Source organism: Primulina eburnea, chromosome 4, assembly GCF_022965805.1.
Source record: "Primulina eburnea isolate SZY01 chromosome 4, ASM2296580v1, whole genome shotgun sequence".
Classification (NCBI taxonomy): Eukaryota; Viridiplantae; Streptophyta; class Magnoliopsida; order Lamiales; family Gesneriaceae; genus Primulina; species Primulina eburnea.
Window position 1 is genome coordinate 29,053,675 of NC_133104.1, and position 18,052 is coordinate 29,071,726.

At 34.7% G+C, this 18,052-nt stretch overlaps 2 protein-coding genes across 2 annotated transcripts; one reads left to right on the forward strand and one right to left on the reverse strand.

Annotated features, from left to right (window-relative positions):
* Positions 1-261: 261 nt before the first annotated feature.
* Positions 262-606, reverse strand: LOC140830174 (uncharacterized). Its single transcript, XM_073193458.1, has one exon. It carries the CDS (start codon positions 604-606, stop codon positions 262-264), a length of 345 nt encoding a protein of 114 aa, XP_073049559.1.
* A 14,153-nt stretch (positions 607-14,759) lies between these two features.
* LOC140830175 (uncharacterized) lies at positions 14,760-16,319 on the forward strand. Its single transcript, XM_073193459.1, has one exon. The coding sequence runs from the start codon at positions 14,760-14,762 to the stop codon at positions 16,317-16,319; it is 1,560 nt and encodes a 519-aa protein (XP_073049560.1).
* The last annotated feature ends 1,733 nt before the right edge of the window (positions 16,320-18,052 follow it).

An 18,052-nucleotide genomic window follows, 5' to 3' on the forward strand; every position in this document is an offset into this window, starting at 1 on the left:
CAGCAGTATTTTTAGATGTGCACTCAATGGTGGTAGCAGGTAATGCTTGTGGAACAATTACAGCAGTAGTGGTAGCAGTAAGGGCCTTGGTGGGTAGATTTGATGAGGGCTCTTCTCCGCTTCTCACTTATAGTTCGAACACATAGGCTTTTAAGTCTGCGAACAAGTCATGCAGTTCTAACTTGTTCAGATCTTTAGATACTCTCATAGCCATAGTTTTTACATCCCATTCTCTGGGTATAGCTCTCATTACTTTGAGTGCTATTTCTCTATTTCCATATTCTTTACCAAAGCTGCTAGCTCATTGCCTAAACTGCTAAAACGTTCATCAAACTCACTCAGAGTTTCTCCAGCTTTCATTTTGAGATTTTCAAATTTCTGCATTGCTACAGTCAATTTGTTCTCCTTCGTCTGATCATTTCCTTCACAGATTTGGATAAGTTTTTCCCAAATCTCTTTTGTAGTAGAACTCATCTTGATCTTGCTGAAGGTATTTTTGTCGATGATTTTGTAAAGAATGTCCCACGCAACATTATCAAGACTGGATTTCTTTTTATCTTCGCTAGTCCATTCACTCCTTGGTTTCAACCAATTGTGGCGCACCATCAGTAACAACAACAGCTGTATTAGGCTTTAAGATTTTCAGGGATAATCTGTGATGACATACCACATGTCATCATCTTGAGCTGCAAGATGGGCTTGCATCTTAATCTTCCAGTCGTCGAAGTCTTCCTTTGAAAACATGGGTACTTTGCTGAAGTGTGCCATATATATTGTAAATTTTCTGAACAAGGAAAATATGCCCTGATACCACTTATTGGGGATCAATATAGAGTTTAGAGGGGGTGGAGTGGTTAATAAACTATTTCCTTTACTGATAGTTTTTGCAAAGGGTGCTAGAATCATTTTAGAGATTGTAGCTAATCTTGTTCGAATGTAAGTCCAGCAAATCACAATAATAAGTGCGGAAAGCGATCCAATGGAGTAAGGTGAAAATAGTAAAACAGTAGGCAGTATACAATGGCTTTTATGGAAGTTCGAAGTTGAAATCTTCTACGTCTCCCCTTCTTCTGTTTCCAGAAGGTATCACTAAAAGACTTTGGATTTTATAGTACACATTTGTACACACCCACTTCAGCATGACTTATCCTTTGCCTACTGAAACTCTTAGTATCTCAACACAATATAATTCAATACAACAAAGTTCTGGAAAATATTCTTTTCAAGATTACAAACAGTTCTCAAAGATATAGTAAAGTGTTTTAGCTTGAAGAGGTTAAGAAACAACAGTACAAAGTGATCTCAGAAGATCAGATGTATATTATAAACCATGTACTGCTTTTCTGTAATTAGAGCTAGAAGATAATGATTGGTTCGTGGTTGCGCAAAATAACGTTGGGTAGATAATGTGTTCCTTGAAAATTATCAGTGTGTCGTTCTCTATATGGGTTTGATCCATATATATAGAAAACTTGAATCCAATGTCTATAATAAAAAACGGCTCATTTCACTTCTGATAGAAACAGCTTTATTTCCTCAAAAGAATCATGCATAAAGCTTTCAGAATAATCAGTCTTTGCTTTATACCAAAAATGATAAGACGTATTAAATTACTTCGTACAACATTAATGATATAATTAATACTAGTAATAGGTAAGTTAATGGTAACATTTAAGATTCAAACGATCAATTAAAAGCCGTTAAGTACTGAACTAGTTTAAGCCAAGTTATGCTTAAGTTTTTCTAAGCCGTTGAGTACTATCAAAGGTATTGCTTTTGATAAAGCGACACGATAGCTTCTGCTTTTATATAGTCATCTGGTTATTGCTATCCCTACTGGTTTTGATTCTCATCACCACAATTAAATTAAGTCTATCAGATTTCATGAAACTGAGGATTTTACCAGAATATTCGACCAGGTCTGGAGGTTGGGTCCTAGGGGTCATGGCTAGGTCCTGGATTTGGTCCTATGGCGGTTATGGTTCGAGATTTGTGCTGCGGAAGAGTCCACGTGAAGAGAGACTCTCCCCCACTCTCACGTTTGTGCAGCAGCGGCAATGGGGGCTAGCTGCTGGGGGCTGGGTGGACTCAAGTAGGTCCTATAGGGTCTAAGTATGATAGGCAAGGGCTGGGTGAAGGGCTGGAGTGGAGTGGTTAGCCGCTAGCTCGACTGGAAGTGGTTGGCGCAAGGGAAGCAGAGCTCACAGGTTCTAGTGTGGCTGATAAAGGGGGCTTGCGACTGACCTGGGAGTGAGCCAGGTGGGTCCTATAGGATCTAAGGAAGTTGGATAAGGGCTGGACTAGGTGCTGGAGCGGCTGGTGCGCTGTGGCTCGAGTCAAAAGTTGGAACCGTGATGAGAAACTTTAGCGCGCAGGTTCAGGTACTTGGCTTCAGGTGGTTCTCTGCTGGGTTCTAGGAATTGGGCTGGTCTGGGTATGGTTTGGGCGTGGTCCAGGGATGGTTAGGGTTAGGTGGGCTTGATGGTGGCTCGGTTGAGAGAGTCTTGGACTAGTTAGGAGTCCCATGGTTCAAATTGATCTCACGCACACACAAGCAGAATATGATAGGGTCACGGGCAGGAGGTTTTGAGCAAGCAAGGGCTAGGTTCAGGGGCTTGGGCTTGGTCAGTAGGGTGCCTAGATAGGTTGGCTAGGGTTTGGCTCGAGGTGGCTTGGGCGTGGCTCGAGTAAATTGGAAGATGGCTCTGGTGGTTTGATTATGTGATTTCGAAAATTAAAGAACAAAAAATTGAATCCATGGGTCCACGGGGCAAAACGGTCTTTTTTCACTTAATAAAATATGAAAACGCTTGGCAGCGTCCCGAAGGATCATAACGCATGTTAAATGATATTATATGATTCAAAATGGTGATTTTGATGATAATATGTATTTTTATGACTTATGGTAAAGCTGTGCAATTTATACTGTTTTGAAAGCTATGTTTATCTCATGCTTGTCACCAATATTGTAGATATTATCATCAACTTTCTACATGTCCAAAAATCATCTTAAACTCATTTGCAACGGCAAAGTTATTTTTGTTTTATCGAACCTGTAAAAATAATAAAATTTTATAATTACACAACAACTTAATTTTTATACAATTTATTATAAAAACATATAATATTTAAACAATATAAATTTATATATAAAAAATTTAATTAATGTTCAATTTTTATGTTTATCACATCCCCAAACCAGCTTATTGCTAGTCACTAGTCATTTAAGCGTTAATAGCAATACAAAAAATATTGATTAATTTAAATAGAAATTTAATCGGAACTATCCAGGTGTTTAAATTATATTTAAAAACTGTCAAAGTTATATCAAAATCATTATAATTATAATTTATGAAATAATACTGATCAATTCAAAGCTTATTTTCAGGTAGTTAAATGTACATGGCCTTCAGAAATTCTTAGTAACAGTTTCAATTCCATATCCTAACAGGTTAATAAATTTTTTAATTTATGAGAACGATTTCTCTCATGGAGTTGAAATACAGATAAAAGCTCAGGAAAAAAGTTTACAAAATACAGACAGACAAACGAGCCAAACTAATCGAAAGATAGAAAATCCATTGATTCAAAATCTAGTTGTTCTTATTATATATTTTTTCCTGATTTTTTCATAACACCGTGAATCAGACTAAATTTATGCTTCTTGACCACATATTTATTAATCTGTACAATATATTTCCCTCTTTCGTTTTTTTCTCTCTTTTTTTTATGAGAGATAAATGGTTCGTAGTATATAACTTAAAAATTACATAGATCTTCAACATTTTTCTTTAATATTTTTTTAGGATATATCATTTTTTTTTTCAAAATAAGAACTCAAGATCTAAACAATAGATAGCCTCTCTCATGATCAATAAAGGCTCGCAAGCTGTTTTCTCAATCCTCTCCACTCACTCACAAAATATGTATGAGTTTAAAATTTTTAGGCACTCTTATCAATATCTTGGCCATATACTTTAATAACTGATTTTATTACAATGGTTAATCATTCAAAAAGATTTCATAAATCATATTTTTATGGTGATCAGAATATTAAAATTGACTTTTTTTCAAATAAAAATTTAAACATCTTTAGATAGATTAATACTTTTTCTAATTTAAACCTTTCAAACATGTAATGTAATGATATTTTTACAAAATTTACTAATATACAAACAATAAACATGGTTTTATTTTAAAATAATATGTTTTTAATTTTTTTAAATGTTTTTTTTAAAATTGATTCTCCCCCCAATCGAGATATGACATTGTCTCTAATGTCAAATAACTATTATAAAGAGTACATAATGAAATAGATATCACCTAGAATTTTATTGAAGATAACAAACGCAAACCAATCCACGACTTTTGAATCAATGATCTCACTTTCTTTTCTTACTACTTGATTGCAAGCAATTGATCTTTGTTATCATCAAATCAGGTTTATGAACAAAAGCTTCCAAATCATCAATTAATTGGTCGGCAGTCGAAGCACAGATGAGCATCAGTCGTGAATTTTCTGAAATGAAATTTTGTTCCACAGCTTTATCAAGAAATGTCAACAAACTGTCATAATAATTATTGATATTCAACAAGCCCACAAGTTTATTATGGATATTAAGTTGTGCCCAAGAAACAATGTGAAAATTTTCTTCTAATGTACCAAAAGCACCTGGTAGTGCTATAAAAGTATCAGAATTTTCAATCATTTAGGTGATTCTTTCATAAATAGAAGAAACTTTTAATTCCTCCCCAATCGTAACACCTATAATAATTCTTTGACTAAAGCTATAGGAATAATTCCCAAAACCTGACTACCTCCAAGATGAGCAGATGTTGAAACAGATCCCAATAACCAAATATTACCTCCCCCATATACCAGTGAATTTTTCTCTCAGCCAATATTTTTCCAAGATTATTCGCTACTTCTAAAAACATTAATTTTTTCCAGGACTCGACCTACAAAATACACAAATATTTTTCAATGTTTGTGCAGAGGATCCAACCATGTTTTTACTTTCTTTTTGGTCTGCGAAAATAGAGAAAGAGATGAGAGATTTTATTGGGGTAATATATTATCATGACAAAACTATGGTCACAGCTATAAGCAGAATAAACAGTATAAACAATAATGACACACATTCATGTAAAAAGTAGTGTGATTGTGGCTCCCAATTTTCCTCTAGTTTTATGTCCAGAAACGGCTTCAACGCCTTCTATGAGTCGAGGATATACTTCCCATCCATTTTTCTTATAAATTGGAAAACCTGGTCTTTTTTAGTCGGATCCTCAAGACTATTACGATGACACTCATCTTGGAATTGTTTCCCTAAATGAAGAAGTTCAATATGCTCGTGTCCACTAGAATGCGTCTCAAGAGTCAATAAGATATTATCTAAAGACTCCTTACTCAGCCCATTCTTAATGAAACCAATTTTATCTTCTCTGTTATTATAAATATATCCCAAAGATCTGCATCGTTTGTCATAAGTCCATCTTGCACACTTATTTTAGTCGGATCCTCAAGACTATTACGATGACACAAACCTCTAACCTTTTGGCCCTTCGTTTTTTCGCGTAAGTGCTTTTTCCTAATCCAAGCAAATACCGAATGAGCAATGATTGTGGAACTTCTCCTCCTAATCGGACTTTAGATTCTATTACAAGACAAATATCTTCTGGAATTTCTTTTTGTATTAGCAATCTCAATTTTCACACCCACCTGCATATATTTTTCTTAGAACATTTTCAAAAACAGAGGTAAAAAATTTACAAATTTTTTAGAGAATTTCATCCATTTTGAAAAGAAAAGAAATGATTTTTTTATTTTATTTTTGTATCAGCAATTGTGGGAAACTGATATAACCAACTATGAGAGTCACTGAGTACCGTTATCCGCCATTTAACCGGGAAAATAAAAAATTAAGGAAACCTGAAATAAAAACAAACAAAATTAAATGCAACACAAAAAAAAAATCAAGGATCGGAAAGGGAAATAAACTCTTTTTCAAAGATTTCATTTTCTAAAAATGATTTAAACATTTGTCCATTTACTTTAAAAACATCATCATTTTTAGGATTTTCAATATCCACAGCTCCATAAGGATAAACATGCTTTACAACGTATGGGCATGCCCATTTTAATCGTACTTTTCCTGGGAATATGTGAAGTTGCGAATTATAAAGCAAAACGTTTTTACCAATCTCAGAAGATTTTCTAAGAATTGTTTTATCATAAAATGATTTGATTTTTGCTTTATAAATATTTGAATTCTCATACGCGTCATTTCTAAGTTCATCAAGTTCATTAAGTTGCAATTTACGCGATTTGTTGGCATCAACCAGGCTTGAATTAAAAGTTTTGATCACCCAATAAGCTTTATGTTCCAATTCCACAGGCAAATGACAATGTATTCCGTAAACCAACCTATAGGGAGACATATTCTGTGAGGCTCGGGGCCAAAGTGGGGGGGGGGGGGGAGATTGCCGGTGCCATGAGGCTGCACAGACAATGAGCGGCTCCTGGTAGGCTTCTAGGCGGAGGGAACATGGATGAACCGATCTTACACCGAAAGGAGAGGGATTCGAAAACTGTTCAGGTATGGGACTGTGCAGTTGAAGAAGGCTTAAAAGATTTGATAGGTACTACTCATATCAAGAAGGTGCATCTTCTTTTCGGTAGCTCATTACATAAGGACTCCAAAATTAAGCGTGCTTGACTTAGGGCAATTTCTGGATGGGTGACCTAGGAAGTTTCCTAGGGTGCGTGTGAGTGAGAACATAAGCATGCTGGAAAGACCCGTCTTGATACAGTGAGGACAGTCGTCGAATCTGGGGTGTTATAGTTGGTATCAGAGCCGACCTATCCGAATACGTTGTGGTTCGGGGACAAACCAAGCAGAAGCTGGTGGGCAAGTGAAGCCCGGGGCCAAAGTGGGCGGGGGATGATCTCGGGTGCCATGAGGTTGCACGGAAAATGAGCGACTCCTGGCAGGCTTCTAGGCGGATGGAACATGGATGAACAGGTCTTACACATGAAGGAGAGGGATTCGGAAACTGTTCAAGTATGGGACTGTGCAGTTGAAGAGTGCTTAAAAGATTTGATAGATACTACTCATATCAAGGTGGTGCATCTTCTTTTCGGTAGCTCATCACATAAGAACTCCAAAATTAAGCGTGCTTGACTTGGGGCAATTTTGGGATGAGTGACCCCCTGGGAAGTTTCTTAGGGTGCATGTGAGTGAGGACATAACCACGCTGGAAAGACCCGTCTTGATACAATGAGGACAGTCGTCGAATTTGAGGCGTTACATATTCAATGATGTTTTAAAAAAATGTTCGATATGCCCAAATTGCATCATTAATTCGTAGAGACCAATCATTTCTATTTGGGTTAACAGTTTTTTCCAAAATTTGTTTTATCTCCCTATTAGCTAATTCAACTTGTCCATTTGTTTGAGGATGATAAGGAGTAGTTACTTTGTGAGTAATACCATATTTTTTCATTAATGAATCAAATGGTTTATTAAAAAAGTGAGTTCCCCAATCACTTATCATGGCTCGAGGAATTCTAAATCTACTAAAATATTTTCTTTTAAAAATTTGATGACGATTTTATGATCATTTGTTCGACAAGGAATTGCCTCTATCCATTTGGAAACATAATCAACTGCAACTAAAATATACAAGTATCCGAACGATGGCGTAAAAAGTCCCATAAAACCAATTCCCCAATAGTCAAATATTTCAATTTCAATGATAGGATTCAAAGGCATCATGTTTCTTTTTGAAATCGCAACCAATTTTTTTGACAAAAAATTCACAGATTTTGCAGATTTCGTGGGTGTCTTTGAACAAAGTGGGCTAATAAAATCAACACTGAAAGATTTTTGCAGCCGTTTTATTTGAAAAAAATGTCCTCCGCATGCTCCTGAATGAAAAAATTTAATGACATTACTTACCTCATTGTCGGGTATGCAACATTAAAAAATTTGATCCAGACAATACTTGACCAAATAGGGATCATCCCAATAAAAGTTTTTTACCTCATTCAAAAATTTTCTTTTATTTTGGGAACTCTATTGCGGTGGTATTTTTCTTGTCACAAGAAAATTTACTATGTTAGCAAACCAAGGTGTAGTAGTAACTGAAAATAGATGTTCATCAGGAAAATTTTCGTTAATTGGTGTCATTTCACAAGATGATCCAGTTACTAGTCTCGATAATTGATCGGCGACGACATTCTCGGTTCCTTTTTTATCTTTGATCACAATGTCAAATTCTTGGAGCAACAAAATCTATCGTTTCTGTCGTGGCTTTGCATCCTGTTTGGTCAACAAATATCTTATAGCAAAATGATCAGTAAACACAATAGTTGTTGATCCAATCAAATAAGAACGAAATTTATCTAATGAAAATATTACAGCAAGTAGTTCTTTTTCAGTTGTGGAGTAATTTATTTGAGCATCGTTTAAAGTTCTACTTACACGATATATCACATAAGGCTTACCGTTTCTTCTTTGACCCAATACTGCACCGACAACATAATCACTTGTGTCGCACATGATTTCAAATGGCAAATACCAATCAGGAGGTTGCATGATAGGAGCTGATGTTAAATGTCAAATGATTTTATCAAAAGCATTTTGACATTCTTGAGTCCACTCAAATGCAGTGTCTTTTGTTAAGAGCTTACAAATGGGTTTAGAGATTAAACTAAAGTCTTTATAAACATCCTATAAAATCAGTATGTTCCAAAATGAGCGAATTTATTTAATGGTTTTTGGAGGGGGTAAATTGGCAATGACATCAACTTTTGCTTTATCAACTTCAATTCTATGAGATGACACAACATGTCCCAAAACTATTTCAGAAGTAATAATGTAATGACATTTTTCTCAATTTAAAATAAGACCTTTTTCCTAGCATCTTTTTAAAACTTTTTCCAAATTTTCAAGACAATTATCAAATGTATCCCAAAAACAGTTAAATCATCCATGAAAATTTCCAAAAAAATTTCAACCATGTCGCAAAAATGCTTAGCATACATCTTTGAAATGTTGCTGGGGCATTGCATAAACCAAATGGCATCTTTCAGAATGCAAATGTTCCAAAAGGACATGTGAATGTAAATTTTTCTTCATCTTCAAGTGCAATGAGAATTTGATAATAGCCTGAGTATCCGTCAAGAAAACAGTACTAGGGATGACCTGCTACTCTTTCTAAAATTTGATCCAAAAATGGAAATGGAAAATGATCTTTTCTAGTGGCGTCATTTAATTTTCTATAATCAATACACATCCGCCAACTAGATGGGACTCGACTTGTTAATAATTCACATTTTTCATTTTTTATCATCGTGATTTCATTTTTTTTGGAACTACTTATATTGGGCTTACCCACTTAGTATAAGAAATAGGGTAGATAATTCCAACATATGTAATTTGAGAACTTCAGTTTTCACAATATCTTTCATGTGTGGATTTAATCTCCTTTGTGGTTGTTGAGATGTTTTTGCATTTTCTTCTAAGTGAATTTTGTGAGTGCAAATTAGTGGATTAATGTCCTTGAGATCTTTTAGTGTGCAACCAATTGCATTTTTATGTCTTTTAAGCATATCAACTAATTTACCTTCTTGATCACTTGCTAGTTTGGAAGAGATTACCACCGGATATGTTTCATCTTGTCCAAGAAATGCATACTTCAACTCTTCTAGCAAGGGTTTTAACTCCAATATGGGTGGTTCATCTTTGTTCTCATATTTTGCCTCAAATTATTTCTCTGATCCTGGTAACGAGTGATACCTGATAAAATCATCAAGATCAATTTCAATATTTTCTTTAACAGTTTCAATTGAACAAATGTCTAATTGATCACGAATACTCCCTTCTTGAATGTTTTCTTCCACAAGAGTTTCAATAAGATTTTCATCTTCACTTTCATCTCCTTTGTCATATAGTTGCTTAAAAAGAATAAAAACATTAAGCTCAAGGTCATGTTACCAAATGACAATTTCATATTCCATTCCTGCAATTTATAAGAGCATTAGAAGTTGCTAAAAATGGATGTCCCAAAATTACAGAAATTGCATTACAAACTTCGATAGGTTGTGTATCTAAAACAATGAAACCGACAGGATACACAAAGTTATCAACTTGGACCAACACGTCTTCTATCATACCTCTTGTCACTTTAACAGATCTATCGGCAAGTAAAAGTGTTACCGAAGTTGGTTTTAACTCGCCTAGATTGAGTTCTTGATAAACTGAATATGAAAGTAAATTTACACTAGCTCCAAGATCAAGCAAGGCTTTTCCAATCTTTCATTCTCCAATAATACATGAAATAGTAGGACAACCAGAGTTTTTGTATTTCAAAGTATTATTATTTTGAATGATTGCACTTACTTGTTCGGCTAAAAATGCTTTCTTTTTCACATTTAATTTTCTTTTCACAGTGCAAAAGTCTTTCAAAGGCATATGATGGTACCTGCTTTATTGCATCTAATAAAGGAATATTAGTTTTTACTTGTTTAAAAATATCATATATATCATAATTGATATTTGAATTTTTTTTTGTTTTTCAATGCATGAGAGAATGGTGGTGACACTGTCTGTTGAACCTCCTCTTTGCAAGTTATGGGTTCCACTTCCTTACCCTTTGGAGTTGATTTATCATCATCTTCACAAGGTTCAAGAATGGATTTTTCCACAACCTTACCACTTCGAAGGATAATAACATATTTTACCTAATCCATCGGTTGAGTTCCAGAAGTTCCAGTTTGTGTATGATGATCCTTGAGATTATACTGTGGTTTTGAAGTAAAATTACCTTTTTCATGAACATTAAGTGCAGATGTAAATTTAGCAATTGTATCTTTCAAATCTGTCATGGTTTGAGCAGTCTGAGTATGTATAGACTCTTGCTTTGCAATGAAAGAATTCAATATATCTTCAAAGTTCCTTTTAGGTGGAGGAACATAAGGTGCATGATTTTGAAAATTTTGTTGATTTTGGAAATATGTTTGTGAAAATTGTGCAGCATTCTCATTCCTCCAACTAAAATTTGGATGATTTCGCCAACCTGGATTGTAATTTTGAGAAAATGGTTCAAATTTGGCCTTTTGAAATTGTTCAAAACATTGGATTGTTCATGGAGACATTCTTTAAAAGATGGCAAAGTAAGACAATCTTTTGTAGAATTATCACTTGTATCACAGATGTGACACGCAATTTCTTGAACAGATTTTAATTGACCATTTTTTTCAATTCAAGCGCCTCAACTTTTCTTGCCAAAGAGGTAAATCTAGCTTGGAGATCATGTTCATCTTTGATGGTGTACATACCTCCACCAGATGTGGCAGATTGAATCTTTTTTGATGGTTCAATTGTACCTATAGTGTCTCAATTTTGAGCATTTTCAGCTAATGAATCGAGATACGCAATTGCCTCGTTTGGATCTTTATCTTCAAATATTCCATTACACATAAATTCAACCATTTGCCTATCTTTAGCGGTCAAGCCTTCATAAAATTGAAAAATGACTCTCAAAATTTCAAAACCATGATGTGGACAAAGATTAAGTAATTCTTTATATCTATCCCAACACTGATAAAAAGTTTCTCCATAGTTTTTGAGTGAAAGTGACGATTTGCCTTTTGAAAGAATTTGTTCTACGAGATGGAAAAAATACTTTTTCAAAAATTGTTGTTGTAATTCATCCCAAGTTCGAATGGATCCCGATCTAAGATTTTGTAGCCAAGTTTTAGCTTTATCTTTTAAGAAAAGGAAAAAGCTTAAGTCGAATGGTGTTCATGCTACAATTTAGATCATTATATATGTTGCACACTTCTTCAAATTCTAGTAAATGCAATGTATGGATTTTCAGAATCTAAGCCATGAAATTTGTAAGGCCCTAAAATTTAGTGTTAATCACATCAAGAAAATCAATAAAAATTTAGGAAACTAGAATATATATATATATATATATATATATATATATATATATATATATATATATACACACACACGTGCATACACATATATATAGCATATTATATATGGACGAAGTGGATACACATAGCCAATAACTAAAAAAATGAATTTTATATAAAAAATAATAATAAATAAAATAAAATAATAATTATTATTATTTTAATAGACGACCCTACAAAACTCAAGGGGACAAATGATATATAATATTATATTAAGAGGTGAAATAGTGAAAAATAAATTCCTGTACGTGTAAAAAGAAAGAAACTTGCCATTTCAATCATTTCATGGATAATCTTACTAAGGAAGGAAGAAGCCTCTATAAATAGAAGGGAGGAAAGGCTTTTCTATGATAGTTTCGAACCCTTCAAATAATAATAATAATAATAATAATAATAAAAATAACAAAGTGAAACAACTCTCCAACCTTATTGGAAGCTCTCGGAGAAGGTATGAATTATTCCATTACTTGTATTTTATCTACTTTAAAGATATGATATATTTAAATATTACGTGAATGAGCCAAAAGTACAATCTAGTATGTATAATAACTATAAACTTTTGTTTCATGTAGGTGCCTAAAATATAGTATTAGTTATAAATATATATATATATATATATATATATATATATATATATATTTTACGTTTTAGTTTTTGTTGATTTGGAATTTGAGGACTAAAATAACATAAAATGGAGTCTTAATGCTTAGAAGATCAATTTTTTTATATGAAGTATTTTGATTTTATAAACTCTACGTTGCAAATAATTAGTATTGTTTTCATTCCATTTTAGAATGTTACTTATATGCAGTAAGTAAGAAATCCCCAAAAGTACAATGGTAAAATAGATATAATTGAAAATAGTAAGACTATAATAAATATGAATAGATTTCAATTGAGTTGAGAATGAATAATAATAATCATGAACATTTATTTTCTGTGATTTAATAAATTGAATTTCATGACTAATTTGCAAGGCTATAACAGTATATAGTAAATATAATTTGGAATTTATGAATTACAAAAATTTACTGAATATCAAGTTTAATTAGATGAATCAAAAGAGTTTTGGTTAAAGTTGTTTGAATTGAAATTGTATCAAATTATTTAACGTTCTAGAGTTAACCAAGTAGATGGAGTTAAAAATTTATCTATTATTTTCTATATAATAGATCAAGGATTTTACGGAGCTAAATTTCACTCGTTGAAATAAATTCATAACAAGGTATGTTACTACCGAGTAATATACAACAGGTACCCGTAAAATTTGATATTTGTTGAATTTTGATTATTTGTCTACATGAATTATTTGTGTATTACATAAACATCGATGCGCGAAAATAAAATCTATTTTACACACATGTATTTTATGTATATATATGTAGCATCAATGCATGACACGACATTGCATTTCATTTCGAACCTCGATCCTATTGATGACCTTTTTGATATTTTGTGTGTATGATCGAGGTGATATATTTGGGATGATACGGAGCTGCAACTAGCCCGGGAGATGTTGTAGGCTGATAAGGTGCAGTATGTCTGTAGTCCCTGGCGAGCTGACCGGCACACTGGTAGTAGACTGGTGGAGGAGTGGTCACTACGGCAGTGTAGCTGAGCCTTGCCTGTTGCTCGAGCTATTGTTACGCTGCATTTACCGATTGTGCAGTTTTCATTATTCTGTTTACCCTGCATGTGGATATACCCGATCATGCATTGCATCGGCATATCATTTATTACAGTGCATGTTGTTTTTATTTCGGTTTTAATATACTGGGTTATTACTCACCCCCTCGGGGGCGGTTATCTTCTATGTGTGGTTGATAATCAGGGCAACATTGCATCCAGTCATACTTCTGAGTGAGGAGCCGTATGAGGAAAGCACTTATACTATCATGTTCATAGATGGAGCATTAGCACTAGTAGAGGAGATCTTTTATGATTGCCCTGGGTTGATGTTAGTGATGGGGACAGACCCCATTTTATCATACTTCTCAGTAAGGGTGACTTGGTCAGTATACGTACCGATTCAGATTCTGTGAGGGAGGAGCTAAAATAAAGATGCACAAATATATATATATATATATATATATATATAATTAGGCTCGGTATATTTTGTTATGTAATATTTATTCGAGCACTAATATGTAAAATGGTATGACGTTGAACTAATCAGGGATGATATGCGTTTTTGTTAAAGACAAACATTAACAATATAAATATTTATATGAATTTAGTAAACATGTTAATTTCAGTGTCTCAGCTAATAATTATACGTATTATATTTTTATACTATGTAATACTGAATATCTTTTGAAACGAACTGTCTGGGCCCGCGTTGACATTAAATTTTAAAATTTCATTATCCACTGCAGAGTTAAAACGGTAATTAAATAAAAGAATTCATGATAAATACCGTTGAGAGTCGAGGGACCCACACTTAGTGGTATCAGAGCAATAAACTGGGAAATTGCTCAAAGTATCGGAGCATAATTGGATATGCTTCCATAGGATTATGGTAACACGAAAGTTACGTGAAAATTTATTTAATTGCCTATATGCTCCTATATATTTTATGTTTGTAGATTTATATAGTACATTGATAAAATTTCTTATGTATATATTTATTTATTGGCCTTTATAGATGGCTACAAGAGGACGAGGAAGTGACGCGGTCGTGGTCGTCCTAGGATATATATAGAAACTCCTATGACAGAAGAAAATGCAGTGGAGCAGGTTGTTGATCAATTTGTACAAATCACGATTGATGAGATTGTTTCAAGATTCCAAAAATTGCGTCCCACTAGATTCTTTGGTACTGAGTGATGCTGAAAAATCTGAATCATGGCTTAAAGATATTGAGTACCTGTTCAGTTTAATGGAAAATACTGATAATCAAAAGTATAAGCTTGCATTATACCAACTGAAGGATCGTGCGAGAGATTGTTGGGAAGCCACCAAGATGGGACTTGATGAACAAGGAATCGAGGTAAGTTGGACTGTCTTCAAAACTCAATTCACTGAACAATTTTCTCCACCATCTTACTATACCGAAAAAGAGAATGAGTTCAACAGCCTGCGACAAAGGAATATGTCTGTAGCTGAATATGCCTCTACTTTTACTGCAATGCTAAAATACGAACCACATGTAGCAGCAAACTCAAAGGCAAAATATAATCGTTTCGTGAATGGACTAAACAACAACATTTATACTTATGTGGTGTCTGGACTACCTACTGGATTTGCGGAGGCAGTCGAAAGAGCAAAAAATGCAGAAGCTGGACTTAAGAGGGGAAGCGCTTCGTTTGTACCACCAGGAAGTAGATCAACCACCCAACAGAATTTGAAAGCTAAAGGAAAGAAGTTTAAGAAATCTGGATCAGCTTGTTCTAGTTTTAGTGGTTACCGCCAGCAGGGTGAATCTCAAATAACTACTTATTCTGGTCCCTATTGTAACCGTTCTGGAGGTAGGCATGTTAGTGAACAATGTATTGGTGTTTATGGCTCTTGTCGGGAATGTGGTGAGGAAGGTCATTATGAAAGAGTTTGCCCATCCAAGAAGAATGTTCAACAACCTGTCCGAGGAGGATTTCATGGAGGATCTAGTACTAGTAGAGGTACTGTACCTGCTAAATCTTTTCAGCAGTCATATGGACCACCGCAGCAAGCCTCGGGAAGTCGTAATTTTTCAAACCAACCCCAGGCTCGTGTTTTTGCACTCACAGAAGATCAAGCTCAGGAAGCACCAGGAAGTGTCATAGCAGGTAATTGTTATGTATCTGGTTATCCTGCACGAGTATTATTTGACACTGGTGCATCCCATTCATTCATTTTTGAATCATTCATTACATCGCATTCTTTGACTTCTATTGTACTACCTACATCAATTTCTGTTGCTACTCCGATGGGTAAGATCATCATGTCTACTCGAATGATACTGGATTGCGTGTTGAATTGTGAAGATAATGAAATGTATTTGAACCTTATTGTTCTACCGATGCAAGATTTTAATTTTATCGTGGGAATGGATACACTGAAAATATACCGTGCCACCATTGATTGTTTCCATGGGATAGTCCGTTTTCGTCCTAACTCTGGGACAAAATGGAATTTCTATGGTAAGGGATCACGTGCCAAAATTCCACTGATATCATTCTTGGAAATGTCGCGTTTATTATTCCAAGGGAATGAAGGATACCTTGTGTATGCTATTGACACCGAAAAATCAGAATCAACATTGTCTGAAATCCCAGTGGTGAATGAATTTCGAGATATTTTTCCCGATGAAATACCTGGATTTCCTCCACCCAGAGAAATAGAATTCTAGATAGAATTAATTTCTGGAACAATTCCTATTTCTAAAGCACCATACCGAATGGCCCCATTAGAATTAAAAGAAGTGAAGAACAACTGCAAGAATTACTAGATAAAGGCTACATTAGGCCCAGTATATCACCATGGGGAGCCCCAGTGTTGTTTGTGCGCAAGAATGATGGTTCGATGCGGTTGTGCATTGATTATAGACAACTGAATCAAGCTACTATAAAGAACAAGTACCCATTGCCTCGAATTGATGACTTATTTGATCAACTTCAGGGTACTGCTATTTATTCAAAGATCGATTTGCGTTCCGGTTATCATCAATTACGAGTTCGAGCCGAAGATATACCAAAGACAGCATTCCGAACAAGATACAGTCATTTTGAATTTCTAGTAATGTCGTTTGGTGTTACAAATGCTCCAGCAGTATTCATGGATTTAATGAATCGCATATTCAAGGAAGTTCTTGACCAATTTGTTATCGTTTTTATTGATGATATTTTGGTATATTCAAAATCTAAAGAGGAACACGCTGAACAATTGAGGATTGTCCTACAAATACTTCGCAAGGAACAACTTTATGCTAATTGTCAAAATGTGAGTTTTGGCTAGATCGTGTTGTGTTCTTAGGTCATGTCATATCACGCTTTGGCATCTCAGTTGATCCAAGCAAAGTAGAAGCTATGATTAATTGGTCTAGACCAAAAAACGTTCCTGAAATTCGAAGTTTCATGGGCTTAGCTGGTTATTACCGTCGATTCATCGAAGGATTTTCAAAAATCGCTAAACCAATTACCCGCCTAACACAGAAAAATGTGAAATTCATTTGGTCTGATGAATGTGAATCAAGTTTTCTGGAGTTGAAAAAGAGATTGACCACTGCACCAGTTCTTACTCTTCCATCTGGTTCGGGTGGTTTCACTGTTTGCACGGATGCATCATTAAAGGGCTTAGGTTGTGTTTTGATGCAACACGGAAAAGTGATTGCCTACGCTTCTCGGCAGCTAAAACCCCACGAGAGCAAGTATCCAGTTCATGATCTAGAATTAGCCGCCATTGTGTTTGCCTTAAAAATTGGCGTCACTATTTATATGGAGAAAAGTTTGTGATCCTATCCGACCATAAAAGCCTGAAGTATTTATTCTCTCAGTCAGACCTGAATATGAGTACACGCAGATGGATGGACCTTCTTATAGATTATGATTGTGAGATTCAGTATCAGCCTGGAAAAGTGAATGTCACAGCTGATGCACTCAGTCGAAAAGTCCAAGATGTCATTACGACTTCAGTCCGAATTCACAACTGCATGAAGATATTTATACATCGGGATGGAATATCATTATTAATGATGAGCACGTCAATGTTGTTGCGGTACAGATTGAGCCCGAATTAATTTCTCGGATTAAGGAGGCACAAAAGACTGATGCACAAATTCTGAAATCCAGACAATTGGTCCTCAATGGCCACAAATCAGGATTTGAAATAGTTGGTCAGATGATTCCTAACGATTAAATGGTCGTCTAGTTGTTCCTGAAAAAAATCAGGTTTTTGCGACTAGAACCTTTTTAGGAGGGAGGACCTTGCATCCGTTACAGTATCCATCCAGGAGGAAAGAAAATGTATGCATGTTTGATTGGGAGCATATTGCAATGGATTTTGTTACTCATTTACCTCTTTCTTCAAGAGGATGTGATTCTATATGGGTTATAGTGGATCGCCTTCAAAATCTGCACATTTTAT

Excerpts from the sequence above, each read along its gene's own strand:
- LOC140830174 (XM_073193458.1), bottom strand. The coding sequence starts at position 606 with ATGGTGCGCCACAATTGGTTGAAACCAAGGAGTGAATGGACTAGCGAA.
- LOC140830175 (XM_073193459.1), top strand. The coding sequence starts at position 14,760 with ATGAGATTGTTTCAAGATTCCAAAAATTGCGTCCCACTAGATTCTTTG.